The sequence below is a fragment of the Perca fluviatilis genome, chromosome 24 (assembly GCF_010015445.1).
Source record: "Perca fluviatilis chromosome 24, GENO_Pfluv_1.0, whole genome shotgun sequence".
Classification (NCBI taxonomy): domain Eukaryota; kingdom Metazoa; phylum Chordata; class Actinopteri; order Perciformes; family Percidae; genus Perca; species Perca fluviatilis.
The window spans coordinates 10,713,133-10,731,542 of NC_053135.1; the positions used below are offsets into that span (position 1 = coordinate 10,713,133).

An 18,410-nucleotide genomic window follows, 5' to 3' on the forward strand; every position below is an offset into this window, starting at 1 on the left:
TGAGGCCTCTGGTGATTCCCACCCCTAGTAAATAGACGCCATACGGAAACATTCTCCAACTTCTAAATACTTTTATAAACTTTATAAAACACAACATATCAATATGTTCAGCTATAAGAACACTGCTGGTGAATTAAGTTTTCTTGTTTGTTTTTTAAACTCTGTTTCACACTCTGATACTTTTATTATTAATCAAAAGTCACTGAAAATGTCTTGAAAAGAACACATAAAAAACAACTACACTATGGGCAGTAATAAGGAATAACTGCAGTGAACTAAGTGTGTAATAATTTCGTAGGAACAGGGCCAACTTTTAGATAGTAAAGTAACATAGTTATGTCTATACTTTAGGTCAGATGTGAGAACTGGTGGGAGGCCATAACCTACTTGTCATTACCAAAAGCTACCACATGGGGGCAGCATTTCCTCAGTCAAACCACAGCAGCTTTCCTCCGAGGTTCTCTATTCATCGTTTGCTGTGATAAGTCAAAGCTAATGGCATAAAACGGAATATGTGGACTGTTGGCCGTACAAAACAAGACATTTAATGAATTCACACTGGGCTCTAAGAAATGGTGATTATTTTTCCCTATTTCATTTAAGATGATTGATATATCTGGAAGTTTATCGTCAGACGAGGCGATGGGGGGGGGGGAGATAATCCATTAGTTGCAGCTTAATTAAATCTGATTAGTGTGACATGTTTCATGCACAAAGAAATGAACGTGTGTTTCACTTTGAGAAAAACACAAGACCATAATTTAATATAAATTTGGATAATTTAATATAAATTTGGATAATTTAACAGTCATTTTGGGTATAAATGATTTTGAACAGATTCGGTATAAAATAATCATTTCCTCTGCTTGTATACAGCCTTTGGTCATATAATAATGATATGCTATGTAAGTAAATCGCAAATGCTTTAGTTACATATAAAGCTCCAGAACACACACACACAGAACATCAATATTTGCTGTCACAGGTAATACGAACTGGCTTGAGCCTTATGAAAGCACTCTTTAATTGCCACACATGCCATTACACACACACACACACACACGCACACACACATGCACGCACACACACACACACGTCTTGGGACTTGTGGTGAGCTGTCAAAGCTACTTAGGATGATGTAGGACAGACAAGTGTACACACACACATACACAAGCCACAGAGGAGGAGCGACAGGAAGGCAGACAGCCTGAGTAGTAATGATAGGTGACTATTCTTCCATCTAGAATAAATCAAGGAAAGTTGACCACCAGCCCTGCTATTTGGACAGAAAGACTTACAAACAACTAAGTGATGAATGGACAGAATATATGGAATCATTTCTCAGGATAGTACACACTTCATCTCTTTTCTTTAAAAGTGAAGAGTTTTCACTTGCCTGCTCATAAGGACAATAAAAAAGGTTTTAATGCAACATTATAATCATACTGTGCAGGGACATTAAATAAGTGGTATATATAGTCTGAATCCCACCCAGCTGAAGAGTGCAGTGAGCTTTTGGTAAATTGCCTCAGTTTTGAGTCAGAAATGTTAAGTTAATCAGAATTAGGAGAATAAATGAATCACATTTTTTTAGATTAAATTCAGAATTGTAAAAAACAAATATCACATTGATATTGTAAGGTATAAGTGACTTAAGACAAAAGATGTTTTTAAAATGTAATTGTTCCTAAAAAATGACATGTCTTCCACCCTAATGATTAGGGAAAATGACATCTGCCCATCAAACTGATCTGGTCTTATTCATTCATTCAACCTTTATTTATACAGGGGGCTTCTAGGGGCGCAGTTAGCTCTCTTCCCCATGGCTTCCCTTTGTATGGAACAATAGATACTGAATAGAATAGTTAAGGATGGCAAAAGGATAAATCCCGCTGCAGTTTATTCCATCTAATTGAAATAAGGGAACAAAGACAGACACAATATCACTTTCCTTAACAGGGGATCTAAGAATCACCCGTATACACATTGTACAAAATATATTAAAGAAAAGGGAAGGCAAGCGAACAGTGGCATCTTCTCCAGGGTTAAGCACAGCAGTCCATTGAAGATTGGACATTTTAAACAATGTGTATACCCCCGAAACCTCTCTACCCCTATCTGTCATTTATGGTCAAAGGGACAACGTTCACTTTTGGCCCAAAGTTATAAATTGTAGGATTTGCAAGGAAAGAAAAGTCCAGCTCAGGTCCAACATTTCCTTTGAATTGGGTTTTTTTTCTCCTTCAGGAGCAATCAGCTTCTCTATTATATCTATTTTGATCATTTATAACTTTTTAAACCCCTGTGTGTATCTCTTTAGTGCACATGTGTCAAACTCAAGGCCCGCGGGCCAAATCCGGCCCCTTGTAGATTTAGATCCGGCCCGTATATCAGTTTGGGTTCACAATACATTTTGGCCCACCTAGTTGTGCGCCAAACCAAAAGCACAGCAAAGTGTTTTTTTTAAACTGCAATTACGTGACATTCAAAGCAGAATATGGCAGATTTGCCGACTCTGATACTCAGAAATTCCCCCAGAAGGAACTCTTTTGATGACTTTTGTAGGGCTTCGTGTCAACAAAAATGTCGGAAAAAGCAACAAATTTACCAAAAGGTGACAAATGTCTGGCAAAGCCACAAAAACTTCAGAAAAAAACAACAAAAACTTCAGAAAAAAAGCTATCAAAATGTAAAAAAAAAAAGTGACATGCAGTAACAAAAGCACGTCAATAAACTCTACATGTCCGGCCCCTGGTGTGATTCTCTTTCTCCAGTGTGGCCCCTAGTGACACCCCTGCTTTAGTGTGTCTCTTTTTTTGTGACATTGTTACAATGATGAACTTCTGAACGTTTTTTTTTTCTTCCAACTTATTCTCCTGTTCTCTGCGATCACGACATCTGGGAAATGAATTATCCTTTCTATATCTGTGATCACATTATTTATTTAGTGCACGGCTTTCTAGAATAAAGAGGTAGCTCTTTTTTTTCTTTTCTTTTTTACCCACATGCTGCACAACTTCTGCTCAGCTTTTTATTTTTAAACTACGTTTTCTGCTGGAGAGCTCAAATGTTACAGATTATCATTTGAAGACAGCAAATAAATGTAATGATCCTTTCACGTGTGTCAATCTGTCTTCGGGGTTTCCCTCCCAAACCCCATCTCATCCCTCCCCTTCTCCCTCCCTCTCTCTCTCTCTCTCTCTCTCTCCCTCTCACCCTCTACATGTGTCATTTTACTGCTCTTTACTCAGCGGGCAGCAGCACTCTGTCCTCATCACTCCTTGTCTTTATATCTCCTCGCTCGTTCTGCCAGCGTGCTGCTTTTGACACAAAGGGAAACGTTGGGGAAATTCATATCGTCTCAGGCTGGATTCTCTCGTTTACACCAATGGATGGAGTTTATTCCCCAGCAAGCACAGTGACTTCTTAAAAAGTGAGTGAGCATTTACTGAAAAGTTCTTCATACTGTAACAACTGATGGAAAACTACAGATCAAATAGTTTATGATGCAAACACGCCTGACGATGAAGTGATATAAGTTGTGTGGCACTTTAAACTGATACATAGGCAATGTGAGACTAGTTTCATGTCAAAATGCATATTTGTATGTAAGAAAATGTCATGCTTTAACATTACATGTACAAGTGACAGTTGATCTTGTGGAGGTAAACTAGTTGGGTTTTATTACAGTAAAGTGGAACTCAGTCCTGAACCTTAAATATAACCAAATGGGACGTTGACCATAAAAACATTCTTTTGTCATTATTTCACAAAAATAGATATTCATAGTTTTACTACAAAAAAACAGAGCTGTTACTTTTTATGAGACCTGACTTTAATGTGGGTTTTCTTTAAGAAAATGCAGTTTATGATCGTGAAAATAATCACAAGTTGTTGCATTATCCAATATTTGGTACACATCCACTTGATGTAGAGTGTTTCTTCATTAGACATGAGATGCTTTGAATGACTTAATTTTTTTATTTGATCAAATTTAAGATTATTATATTTTCATGACTTGTTATCAGATTAAAAGAACTGTTAGCCTTTTTTTCTTATAAAATAGAATTTCTCTAATTATGGAGTGACTTTTGTCTTTCTATTATAGCCCTGACATTGCAACTTTTACAGTGTCTTGTTTTGCGTTACTAAAAGACTTTTTATGTGGTTTTCAAATAACTTGAAAACACTTTGGAGCATATATATATATATGCCTACAATATACCATAAAATATGTTTTCCTTGTGTGGTGGAAGCTTCATTTAACTTGAAAACATCTGCTACATGCTTTTTTTCATACAGCACTTGGATTGACAGCTTGTGCATGTTGCAATGGAAATGGCATGTTGTCAAGTTTCATGTTGTGAGGAAAATGGAACTATCTGGTATATGGAGAAATGACTCAATATATGTTACTGTATGTCGCTTAGGATGTAGAAAAAATATAAAAAGAAAGTTGAAAAATAAGAAGAGCTGATATAAGGTAAACGGGTATTCAAATAACATTATTTATTGTCTTAACTGGAGTTGAGGGAAACATATTTTTGACTATCAATTTAAAATGATTTCCTATCACTAATATTAATTTTATTTTTAAAACAGCTATTAATGGGCGGCCTCTAGCTCAGGGCGTTCGCCCCATGTTGGCTGAGTCCTGCAGCGGCGCAGGGTTCGAATCCGACCTGCTGCCCTTTGCTACATGGCATCCCCCATCTCTCTCTCTCCCCCTTTCATGTCCATCCACGGTCACATCACAATAAATGGAAAAGCCCCATAAATAATATAATCTTACAAAAAAACAGCTATTAAAACATAAAGACACTTCCTAATGGTAATGCATAGACTGTAAATGGGAATAAAGGGTCACTGGTCATAACTTAATTGTGGAAAAAGGTTTTTTTTTTAAGTTGTGAAGTTGGCTAAAATCCTATAAGTGTGCTCTCCTAACGCGACACCACAAGCCAAACTCAATTTAAAGTTCCTAGGAAGTGTGCATTCTTTAAAACGACATATTGTTCAATTTGGCAAGCGACCAATCATCAATTATTTTAATATCCTTTAGTTAAACTGCCCCTTTACACGGAGGTGTCATAGGTTAAACACAGCTGTAGCTAGCTAGCTAATACAATGAGTAGGCCTAGGACTAACTAGCTAGAACGTCTAGCGTGCTATTGAGCATTAACAAGAAGAGGCTGTTTTGTCAGCGCCGTTTTTTTTGTCAGTGCTCTCATTGACATACATTGGTTAATGGCGGTTCATTTGGCACACCTGAATCAAACGGAGCCATTATTAATTGTATTAGCTGCAGCTGTGCTTGTCCGCCGTGACACGTCGGGTGAAAAGCTTCCGCTTAGCTGCTAATATCCGTAACGTTAATGTTGCCGTGGGCGCGACAGTCAAGTAACAGTTCTAAAAGTTGAGACTTAACAACAATAAAGTAAGTCATCATGTGTACATGCATGCCGAATTTGTCAGTATGACCTAGAGATTTAGTAAGTAACAATAATAGGTGTTTATTTGCTGGTAATGAGTAATAAATAATAAACAAATTATTATTGGAGTGGTATTTGAACGGAATTCGTCGCTTATTCACACTGGACCAAGTAGGGGCTTCGTCGCTGAAACAAGTTCTTACCTCAGCAATTGAGCCGTTTAATAAGATAATATAATTAAAAAAAAAATTATTAACGTTTCAGAAACAGAATGTGACTCAGTAATGTTATGTGATTTCCTAATATGATATTATAGGCCTAATAGAAGAATGTGCTATATTTAAGGCCAGTGGTCTGTTGTAACCAACTAAAAATGAAAATGACAATTAATAGTATTATTCCCACAGTCTCATATTTAGCCTACTAAAATGTATTTATTTTACTAAATGCAAGCTGTAAAAACAAAAAAGCAAAGTCTCAAAATAAAGATTTTAATAAACATCTTTTTTTAGATAGGTCCCTGATATGATGTGCATGTGAATTTATGTTTGTTGTACCATTTTGTTGTGAAAACCTAAATGTAACCAAATATTTCAACTCTTAATAACCGCAATGAAACTAAACATTAGTTTTGATGATGTTGCTGTCATTTGACCCAAATACAGATATGTGGTATTTGTTGTCAAAAATAGAGCTGTCACTTTGATGAATTAGGTTTATGGCCTGGTGAATACTTGATATTTAATGTTTTGGTTTTAATGTGCCTGAATGATCTGAGAGCCCGAGCAGGGTCTCCTGTCTGGTGACTGTATTGTAAGCAAAGTTTACCTCCGCTTCTGGTATAAAATATGCTTTTATTGCATCGCTATGCATTTACAGTCAGTGTATTCGTAGCCTATTCACTGGTTAAGAGTTATTAATCAGCTACTAATTGAAGCAGTTTAGTACAAGTGTGTGGAGTTTGACCGTGTAGCTAGAGCTCACTGTGAGGCTGGTTGAGCGGCTCTAAAGGTGCCTTGTGGAGTTTTCTTGTAAACAAACAAAAGTTCCGTTTACGTTTAGTGTTACTCACCAGAACTCATTGCATGTAACCTTGAGATCTAACAAACGTGATGAATGATTTTTCCTCCTCATAAAACACTTGCAACGCTGGCTTTCTATGCACAAGACAAACGAAACAAGGACCCAGAGATTTGACCTCTTGTTGTCATTTTACATGCTTTTATGATGTCTTTTTATCCACTCAAGGACCACTTGATCCCCCTTAAAAGTCACTTGGAACCCTCTGAGGGTCATTTGGACCCTGCCCACAAATGTTTTGGCGTCACCAGACCCCAATTAGACTCTAGTCAAATTCAGCCAGTCCTATTGTAACCGTAACCTACTTCAAGGACCTTTTGTGAACCCTCTCAAGGGCTCTTAAGGTGTCATCAGACTCCAATTTAGTATCCCTACTTAGAGAATTCACAGTTGATTGAATTACAGTGAACACCTTAAATGCCGTTAAAGACCCTTGAAGCTTTCTTAAAGACACTCAAGAGACCCCTTAAATTAGACCCTGCCTAAATTAATCTACTCCAATATTTTGCAGCAAGCTGAGGTTTTCTATGTGTTTCTATGTGATTTGTAAGTTGGAGGCTACTGAGTGTGACTGTACATTTGGCCTCCATGTGTGCTAGTAAAGTCTGTGTTGGGAGTGTGTGGTCTCTTGGCTGTACACCCTCTGAATGTGTCACTTGAAGTGGTTTCATGTGTGTGAACGAGTGAGTGAAAGACACTTTTCAAGCATAACAAGGTGTTTTTTTTTTTTTTTTTTTACTCTATTAATGATATGAAAGTATTTATAGTAGCCTACTAAATAACTATTTTCTGTTTTGGAATGAAAATAAATACGTTTCAATTTGAACTTAGATTCATAATGCTCAAATGAATGCAAAAGTCCAAGTATGAAGTCGAAGAACGAAGAAATGCAGTGTTTGAGGAATAAAATCCAGAGAACTAATTAGAAAATGATATATATTAATTCACTCAGTTAAACTTAAAGAAAAGAGACAACATACAGTGAGCTCAAGTGAATTTATTTAGCCCTTTAATACACACAAGCCTCAATACATTTACAAAGATAAAAAAGGATATGTATTCTGTACAAACTTGCCTTGATGCACTACTGTAGTTAAAGGCATCCTAGCCATACAGATATGATAAAAAAATAAAAAAACAATGGCGAATTTGTAGACCTACTGTGACCAGGGGTAGGTTAACTGAATTAACTGGTTGACTTTACAAAGTAAAACCTGCAGCCTCTTCAAATATGAACATACCGTATGTACAGTATGAGTGCAGTGATGTGCTTTTAATGTTTGTTTCAATGTACTTCAGCACATTGCATTTAAAATGAAACCATCATTTTTGTGTCATAGCTTTTAGCACATGGATAGGGGACCAAATTTTGTAGGAGTCATCCTTTTTGATATGTTGCTGCATACAGTAGGACTTTCTAACAGAAGTAATTTTGACATTTGTCACAGTAAGGAAAGCACAAGTGTAAATTATTACATTAATAATGAGTGAATTCCATTAAGCAGCTTTAGTTTCAGGATCCTGGTATTGCACGTGTTGGCTCACTGACACACTCCCTGAGTTCCAATACCCATACTACTATACTATTTAGTATGGCAAAAAAATACCAGGATGTCCTACTGCATCCGGTCAGATTTTGCAGCATGTAAGCCAGCATGCTTTTCTGGCTATTCTGACCCACAATCCTTTGTGCAGCATACTGTATATGAGCAAGACGGTCAAAGTTCAAGGCGCAATGTTATGAAGACGTAGTACACCTCAACTGTATGCAAATTACATGCAACAGTATGCACTTTGTAAGGGCAGCTGCTGTCTATACTAAAAGTAAAAAGAAAAAGTATGAGATTTGAAACTCAGTCACTGGGTCTGTTCGAAATCACATACTAACTAACATACTAACATACTAACATGCTATTCATACTAAGAATGACGTACAATTTAGTATGTAGTGCGTTCCAACTGCATATGGTAAAATGAGGATTTTATGTGAGAAATACACAAATGTAATAATACATTAGTTAGAATTTCTGAGTATCAGACGTGAGCTTACTGGACATACTCGACTGCCCCAAAATGCATTGCGGTTTTTCAGACTGTCCAATGGTGAATTTGCGAGGCAGACAAGTTTAAATAATTTACCGTTGGATAAAGTAACTACAAGTGACGGCGAGTGATGTTAAGAGGACAAACACAGGAGCTCACATATATCATGTACTGTAGAAAACATATTTAACACTAAATTATTTAATGATTTTAATTTGACCTCAAATAAAACTGGAAAATATTGCACCGAGTGTACTGTAGAGGTAATGTTGATTTACATTTGTGATAAACTCACAAGTTTCAGCAGCTCGGAAAAGCTTATTGCTTGAGTATAGCTCAGTTGAAACGGTCTGCTGTTATGTCATACTTTCATAATCGTAATTAGGATGCAGTACATAAACACAGAGTATGCAGTACGTTAGTATGCAGTACGTTAGTATGCAGTACGTTAGTAGGCGATTTTAAACACAGCCTGGTCATGGCTTAATGGGAAGCTTGACTAGAACAGAGCCATTGTTAATGTTGTTAGTAACATCTGAGCTTTTCCTGCTGTGAGAAGTCAAAATGTCCGCTGGGATTTATGAAGTCTTTGACCCGCTGACGTCAGCACTAACTTGATATCTTCTCAGGTGATGCAGCCATCTTCACATCCTTTTTCAGAATAATCCACTGTTTGGCCATTTAAACTCCTGGGCTTCCATGTCTATATGTTTAGGATCATTGTCATGCTGTACTGTGCTTATATTGAGAAACTACAAGTCCTACAAATCTCTTTAACTCAGATCCTGTTTCGGTTGCTCGTGATGTGATACAATGTGTGTGGTGTCTAAACCTAGTTTTGTATAGTCTATGGTCTAAACTAGTCTCGAGCTCAGTTATACAATAAATAGCGTAGTTTCATTGGCATTGTGTCCTTGTTTGGTGTGTGTTGATTTGAGAAAATGACTTGGATGGAGCATTTAGATGTTTTTTTTTTTGTCCCTGGAGTGAAAATGAGTCCCACCATGGGAAATGGATTCTTTGGCAAATGTCTTTTTTCGGTTTTGGTGGGCTGGAGAATGCTCAGCAATCATTAAATCTGTTGTATGATAAAAAAGGATTAATGGGTAAATTAGCAAAGGCAGTGTGGGAGGGACAGCTGCACCCAGAGGGACAGAGATTAGCAGCAGTATTGACATGATGGTCTTTTAGAAATAAAACCGCTTTTTAATGGTATATTGTAGAAACACACAGTGTCTGTCATGTGTCTGTTTCTAAAGGGATGTTTAGAATTTGATTGTTGTCAGTCAGCAAGCCAGGTTATAGGTAAAGTCCTGCCACGGGTCCGATGTGGACCTCGCGGCCACACTTGTGACGAAGGACTGAGCCTCTGCACATGGGGGCTGACGCCCACCAGGCGAAAGCCAGCCAGGTGCCCCACCATCTTGTTCGTGGTGTAAGGAATCCCTCTATGATGATTTTGATTTTAATTTTTTGGTCTTGTTTGTGTTGGATGGGCTTATTTAAACAGCAGCTATTCATTTTTCATGTGTGCTTTATTATAATCATGTGTCACTTTTGGGTTCAGATGTATGTGTCGCTGCCGGCTTAACCGGTCATACCAGTGGAAACCACACAGCGTGAGGAAAAACACAAAGCAGGGAGAGCAGACCGCTTTCTCAAAGATACTGTGCAGAGTTTATTTAGCCATGCGTGATGCTGCAGGTTTTGGGTATCCTGTTCAAATATATATGTTTTGAGGCTTTACTGACTTCTAAATGTTTTTCTGGCAGTAAACCAGCGCAAAGAAACCTTTTTATAGTTTAGAAACCACATGGAGACTAGAGATGTAAACATTTAAGTTGACTGTTTGCTTTTTAAATGTTTATTACCTACACTTCTGGTTTATGAGCCTCAGCAGATTACAGTTATATGAGTGCTGTGTGTAAAAATGACAAATCAGTCATTTACAGTTAAAGCACCTACAAAAATGTTTGGATCTGATGTGCTCTCATGTAACAATGTCAGCATTTAGAGGAATAGTTTGACATATTGGGAAATAGACTTATTCACTTTCTTGCAAAGAGTTAGATGAGAAGATTGATACCACTCCCGTATCTGTTTGCTAAATATGAAGCCAGGAGACCGCTTAGCTTAGCATAAACACTGGAAACAGGGGAAACAGATAGCCTGGCTCTGTCTGCCTGCCAATGGGAAACAGAATAATCCCCCTACCAGCACATATAAGGCTAATTAATTAACAAATGATAAACCCAAGTGTGAAGTGTAGTGCCCAATGACTTCCTATAGTCTCTGCTGACAGAGTCCAGTCCTGCCCTGCTGTGTCATGTCATAGTGTTCTGAAGAGCCATATAATATTGTGACCTGTATTAATCATGTACTCTGTCCTTTCCTTTTGTGCAAAGTCAAAGCTTAAATCATATCCATTGTACTTTAAGATTTTACCTTAAATCATCGTAGTAGCTCAGATTATTTCTTTACTATATATATATATATATATATATATTGAAGCCACATACTGTAGATTAGCACATTAATAAAGTAAAACGCTTTATAATATAACCTATAATAAAAACTAATATATATTTATGATTTAACATACATAGTTGATGTTAATACCACCTATATCATAAAGTATGTTGACAGAAAAATGTTGACTATTTTTTTCCATTTTTGTTTAGTTCTATGTGCTTTTTGGTTGTGTTCTCACCTACAGAATACAGAGAGCATTGTCGCAGTGTTCCTTACACTCGCTCACGTCTGTCATTGTAACGTATCATTTACTCCAGTGTGCGTAAACAGAGAATAATATACTTGTCTGTATTTAGTCTGAGTGAACGCCACTTGTTGACCTGTGATTTGTCCCAGATGCCTCTGAGTCTGTCTGTTGTGGCCGTCCCTGCCTCTCTTGAATGTGAATAACAAAGAAATGTGTTCGCCGAATTGGCCGGGGAGGAATTGAACAAAGCGACCAGTTGTTGATGAAACAGTCTGTAATAATGGCTTTTCACTGTCAACGCTGGCAGAGTATAAAAGACGCTGTACTTGATATACAGTGTGTAGGTGTATGAAGACCATTTCAGCTTGTTTTGGTTTTATCAGAGTTGGGAAGGAGTCACTGGTACTGTATAATAACTGCATTACTCATCCTCCTTACCCCTCTCAAACTTGACAGGATCATGTTCAGTGATATACAAGTCACAGTTTTCTTTTATGTAGGCTTAATCAAACAATCACATTCATACTCCGATTAGGATCTGAAATGAAAAACCCTAATGGATACTAAATTCTATGGTTTGCAGCCAAGGCTTTTTGAATATGTAGTGGCTTTTATTTGTTTATTTTTTAATTGTGTTCACATTAAAACAGTGTCCTAAGCTTGGTGCGTCCTGACTGTATTTCTTGTTGAGCACTGAAGCAAGTTCTTGTGTTTCCTCCCAGCTTCCCACTCTGTGCTGGGTGCTCCTCCTGGAGTTTTCAGGGTGATGGAGCAGCGCGGAGGTGCAGGCGGGGGAACGGAGAGCCCCAGCCTTCGGGACAGCACCAGCCCAGAGGAGAGAGGAGGGGAGAGCCCTGCCTCCAGTGGGCCCCCGCCGTGCAAGTTGAGCCTCCTGGAGGTCAACGGCAGCCCAGCAGCTCCGCGGACCAGACAGAACGGCACGCCGCTGAGGCGACTAGGAGGTGCGGCATTAACGCAGCTGTGCACACGCTAGCTTAAATACAAGTGCTCAGTCATTTATTTGGACTGAAGCTCCTGAAACACACAACGGTCAGACTGATCTCATAAAGTGCCGTATGTATGACACGCCAATTCGTATGCCATTTTGGCGTGTTATAGAGACGCATAATCGCTATTTAGCGTGTTTATCAACACCGTTCGGCCGCCATTGACCTACATTCCGTGCGAATTTTCGCCTTAGCGAGTAGTATGAAAGGAGATAAGTCTGTGTAGGTTGGTTGGGGTGGTGGATGGGTAAAGCACAGGACTTTCACCAAGGAGAGCCAGGATTGCGTCCCGCGTGTGGCGTTTTTCAACTTTTTTTTATAATTTAAAATTTTTCAAACCTTCCCCAATGTTTCTTTCCTAAACCCAACTGTTTGTTTTCCTAAACGTGTGACGTCGTTCACTGTCTTTTTTTGTGGGGTTGTGTTACTAAAGCCTTTCCCAATGTTCTTTTCCTATACCCAACTTTTTTTTTACACGAGTGTGACGTTCTGGCGATAGCACGGCACGTTCTCGCGATATGTTTACACCCGCTGTATGTAGCGTAGACAGCCACGTGGATAGCTGAAAATGCGTACAGATAACACGCCATTTGGCTTTAGGAAAGTGCCGTGTATGTTTACGCAAAGTCATGATGCCATGTTGCAACGGTACACAAACAAATTCTTGTAAATAGCAGATTTATGCATGAAAATAAATGTTAAATAAAAACCTTTAACTCCAACACCTAAAAAACAACAACAATGCATTCACTTTACACTAGCTTAAAGTAACGCCTTCCTAGGAATAAGTCCAGTACGAAAAGAAGTAGTTAGCACAAATTTCATCATAAGATAAAACAAGCGCCAAACTTCCTGTTAAAACACAAAACATCACCTTACATAGTGAAGTATACAAATTCTACATTCAAATATATTAGCGACTTTGAATTGTAGCAATAATAAAAGTGTTAACCTGTACTCTTCAAAATAAGTCTCCCCTTAACCACACAAGATTTCACTTGATTGATGTAGCAGAGAGATACAGGCAGAGTGTAGGTACCACTAGTGGGTGAGAGGAACCTAAATACTTTAAGGTCTGGATTAAGTTAGATGTTGGAATCATTCCTCAGATGTCAGTCCACACTAACACAATCCCCTCTATTACTCTTCTGTTTTCCTTTCACACTTCATTACAGAGGCCTCTTTCAATCTGCTATTCATTTATTTGTATCTGTTCCTGTTTGAAAATGTACCCATCACAATTTCCCAGAGCCCAAGGTGAGTCTTTACATTTCTGGGGTTGTCTTTACAAAATCCAGAGATACTGCAATCAAAGAAAATCCTTAATTTTAAGAAGCCAGAAGCGGAAAATGTTTGCTTTTTGGCTTGATTGGAGACTTATACAATTAATTATTGAAATTGTTGTTGGGAAGAGAAAGTGAGGACATGCAACAAAGGTCCCCAAGCCAGAAACAACTAGGGCGGTTGTGGTTATTCAGTATGCATTTTAACTAGGGTTGCACGATATTGACAAAATGTGATATTGCGGTATCGATTATGAATATTGCAATATCGATAGCAGCGCTCCACAAAATAAACAAAATGTTGCATACATAGGAAGACACTTTCAGTTAGGGCTGGACGATATGGAGAAAATCAAATATCAAAATATTTTTGACCAAATTCCTCTATCGATACCGCAACGATATTGTAGTGTTGACTATTGGTGCTTTAACAAAATGTTTACACAATGAGATTTTTGATAAATAATCATCAATAATGTGGATATAATGACTAAGTGGGTAAAGGTAAATAATAGAACAGCTACAACAGTCTGGTAAGTTCAGAAAATGACATCACTTTACTGTAATGCAGCCTTTAAAACCAGGAAAAGACACCACTTATGCCATATTACGATATCCAAAATCTAAGACGATATCTAGTGTCATATCACTAAATTGATAGAATATCGATATATTGCCCAGCTCTACTTTCAATATAATATTGCGCAACGTGATATTGCGGTAACGATATTGAGTCGATATATCATGCACCCCTAATTTTAACCACTAGGCTATAAGGTAGCCTCATTGTATAACATTAACCTTCCTCCTGAGTTTATCCTGTTAGACTTGGCATGCAATTAAATTTGTAGAATGATAGTAGTATCCATACTTTTGAGATGACGTGTTTGGGTCAGTATGCTTCAACTCAAGTGCCAGCAGGATTTGAGCTTCTCTTTCAAACACACAACTACTTTTGTCACTTTTCGTTTGTGCAAACGAGTGCAACGCCGCAAATGCCTTTGACGACTGACGGTGTTTGGCCTTCTTTTGCTTGGTCGGGGCGCTCTAAAATGTTGTGAGCATAAAGATCCATAATTGTATTGATGCTGAAGTTTTGGCACAAGGCACCAAAAATGAAGTCTACCAAGGACATGTGGATAATGTTGGTGTCTACTGTCTGACACACACACACACACACACACACACACACACACACACACACACACACACACACACACACACACACACACACACACACTTTACATTGGTATTTCAGAGCAGCATGTACACTCTAAAATACCTAACACAGAAAACACCCACGCACAAATGCCCATTATTCTCTCATGCAGTTGAATACATCATCATGCATCATCACACAAACATTGTAACAGTATACACACACACACACACACACACACACACACACACACACACACATTCGGCTGGGTTGCCTCCCTCCACCCTTCCACTGAGTGGTTGGCTTATTGGTCGATAGCGTGCCTGATGCTGCCTTGGTTTGGCTCCGGCTGATCCGTCTCTGCCTCATCGGGAGGAGGATTGATAGCTTGTTAATTAGCAGTTCCTGTGGGACAGAGCAGTGGACTGGATGGGTGTGAATGATTCCAGGAGGAGCTCTCTGGACTTGCCCAAAAACGAGTCTAGACCAACGCACTGGAATCGGTTTCACGGCTGGAGTTATGGCATCGCTCCTGAGTGCTAAATAATATAGATATTATCTCCAGCAACGCTTTAAGAAGCAAGTTCTGGAAGCAAGACGTATTCATTGTGGGTTTTAATGTGTGGCGCAAACACAAATAAAGCTGTACAATCTTACACTGACTTACATTCACATTGGCAGCTGCCCAGTTTAACCAGAGTCTTCCACTGAGACCACCAAGCAGCTATACTGCTGCAACACTAACACATTACGTCAGCCAACAGGCAGAAATTTGTTGACAACTGTTGCTGTCATCTTTGGTATTTGTAGGAATCCCTTTCACACAGGATCTGTTCAAAACGCTGAAACACGGATGACAAAAAGAAGCTTAAAAATCCTCCAAAAAAAGTTCCTCCCAGTCAGATTTGAGTGCATATTCACAGAGGAAAAATGTAGAGGCGGACATATCTCTTCATTGCAAAACAGTGATAAAAACAGTTTAGTTGCTCTGCAATTGTTCTGTGCCTTGCTCAGGAGCACGGTAATAGCGAAACCAGTCAAAAGAATCCCACCACACTTTCCAAACTGATTCAGAGATTTAAATGGGGAGCTTTCCAGTCACAAGGCTAGTTTCTAACCTGCAGACCCCCACCATGGCCAAATAGAAAGGCAATGGATGGAATGATTTTTTTTTTTTTTTCCACTTCATATGAACAATTTACTGATTTTTGGGATTTCAAATTTGCAGATTTCTTGAACTGTAATTTGAATACGTGAAACATCTGATCAATTTTACTAATTTGACTGTCTGAACTAACCGACTCCTAGACCGTGATGATGCTGCTATCGTGAACAGCTGTGTGTACCGTTTCCAGATGTCATGTTGAATTTTGAGGGATTTTTTTTTATGCAGTTTGCACGCAGAAATGCTTGACCAAATTGGGCAATCCTGTGTGTGTGATTTATCTAAAACTTTTTGGATGAGAGGAAAAAAAAAACATATGTATGGAGAATATGCAACCTGGGAAAACCTTTTAAGCCACCTTCACTTTCTGGAAAGAGAACACACACACACACACACACACACATGGCCGGTCCCAACCTCTCTGTCTGTCTGCCAGGTCTGATGATCCCAGTCTACTGTGTGGTGGAGCACGCCGATGTGGGCGTAGCTGGTGACTGTGAGGGGCACGGCGACCGTCACGCTGAGTTTGTGTTGGTTCATAAGGATGTCCTCTTCACGCAGCTGGTGGAGACGGCACTGGTCGCCCTGGGATACTCGCACAGCGCAGCTGTACAGGCAAGTGGTAAGTAGTGTGTGTGTGTGTGTGTGTGTGTGTGCGCGCGAATCAATACACTCCTATTCAGGTTCTCTTAATTTAAGTTTAATTGCAAACTTATCTGATAACTCTCTCACTACAAAGTTTAAAAGTTAAAATGATTAATGTGTAAATTGCTGATATAATCAGATGTCAAGTTCATCGGATATTCATGTGCTTTTCTGATTCCAACCTTTGCAACCAAGTGGACTGTCCCCCAAAAACTCACCAGTCCAAGTCTCTCAATCAAATGAATTAGACTGTTAATGGCGCTGTGTGTAATGCATTCTGTGATCACCACACCCCAAATGACCCAAGGGCTGATCTAATCTGCAGGAAACGGTGCTCTTTGCTTCTTTTGCATCCATGTCTTTCCAGTTATTCTGGATTCAGCGGTTTTAAAAACAGCTTATCCCTTATATTTTGACAGGACAGAACAGATGTTCCAGAACTTTACGACATTCCGTTCACAAATATGTTTCTTGTCCCCAATTTTTATACAACACACAACAGAAGCATCCTTTAGACTACAACAAAGGGATCAATAAAAGAAATCTGGCTACTACCCAAATACTTCCCCTCTTTGATCAAATTAACTCAGGCTGCACCTGTCAGCCATTGAATACAATTTCAAAATGAGACACAGCTGTAGACAACACAAAACGGACCTAACAATACGAGGAATACAAACCAATAAAATAAACATCAAAATGTGCTGAAAATTAAACCATAAACATGCCTCGATAGAACCAGTTACCACGCCTACCAGTCCATTATACCAACTGCCAGTCATAAAAATCAGACAGACATTTCTTCTGTTACATCCAAAAAGGAGCCCCACACTCTTCTGAAAACATCTTCCCTACCCCTGACTCTATAAGTAACCCGTTCAAAAGTAGCCATCTTTGTCATCAACTCAATCCATTCCTTTAAAACGGCGTGGGCTAGTTGACCTCTTCTTGAATTTCAAGAAAATAGCGAGTTCTTTGTCTGGAAAAAGTCAAATCAATAACTTTAATCCAGAATAAATCAGTGTCTGATAATGGCAACTTTGATTATAAATTATTGAAATCATTGCTCCAATAAGAAGATATTAAAGGTGAATAAAAACGTGTTTAAAGGCATATTGCTTGATTGACAGCCAGGGTGTTTTCCACTTCCTGCTTAGCTCCACCCTGGTGTCCTCCACTTTGACAAAATGTGTATTTCCTGGCACCCGAGATCAGGGCGAGCACTGAGCCCAAATCCAAGCTTCAGTTGACGTCACATCGCTGTTGTTGTGCAGGTCACAGTTTTGACAACTGGAAATTTAAAAGAACTATAAAATATTTGTAATCTCGGTTGTTGACAGACCTTAAGCCTCTGTGCATCACATCTGGGAAACGCAGGAATTCTAAACTTTTTCCATCAGTGCATTGCTAATGGGAAACATCTCATGCTTCAGTCTTTCTTTGGTAATTGATGAGAAATTAATTATTTCCAGCAGCAGTTTAATAGAGTATAAGTGGTTTCCAGATGGGTGGGGTTTGCCACATTGAGTACAATAGCGAGTACTGAGTACCGAGATGTTTAGACGCTCACAGGAAAAAGTATTTACCAAGAAGGTATTCCAAAGATAAATCTGTCTGCTTGCTCTAACGCTTATCTCCTGATGTGACTCAGTTCACCCACCTGGCAGCAGGAAGGTTACACCAAACACTAAGTCTGTACTTGTGCGTATCGGACCAGCACCAAAACTTTTTCCTCATCATTTTAAGATCAAAACAAGAAGGCAGACAACATCCAGTCGACTATGACACACACACACACACCGAGAGAGAGAGAGAGCGCAGTTTGACATTCCTGGTGTGTCCCGTAAACACAGGGCACTCTAACCAAGTGGCCGACG

At 38.9% G+C, this 18,410-nt stretch overlaps 1 protein-coding gene across 1 annotated transcript in view; it reads left to right on the forward strand.

The window, feature by feature from the left end:
• Positions 1-3,233: 3,233 nt before the first annotated feature.
• Positions 3,234-18,410, forward strand: part of LOC120554095 (DNA-binding protein SATB2-like) — a 28,896-nt gene continuing 13,719 nt past the window's right edge. The window contains exons 1-3 of the mRNA XM_039792707.1: positions 3,234-3,433; positions 11,997-12,236; positions 16,325-16,510. Of these exons, the coding sequence (XP_039648641.1) occupies positions 12,041-12,236; positions 16,325-16,510 (382 nt within the window). The 5' untranslated portion in view covers positions 3,234-3,433; positions 11,997-12,040. The remainder of the gene's footprint in view (positions 3,434-11,996; positions 12,237-16,324; positions 16,511-18,410) is intronic.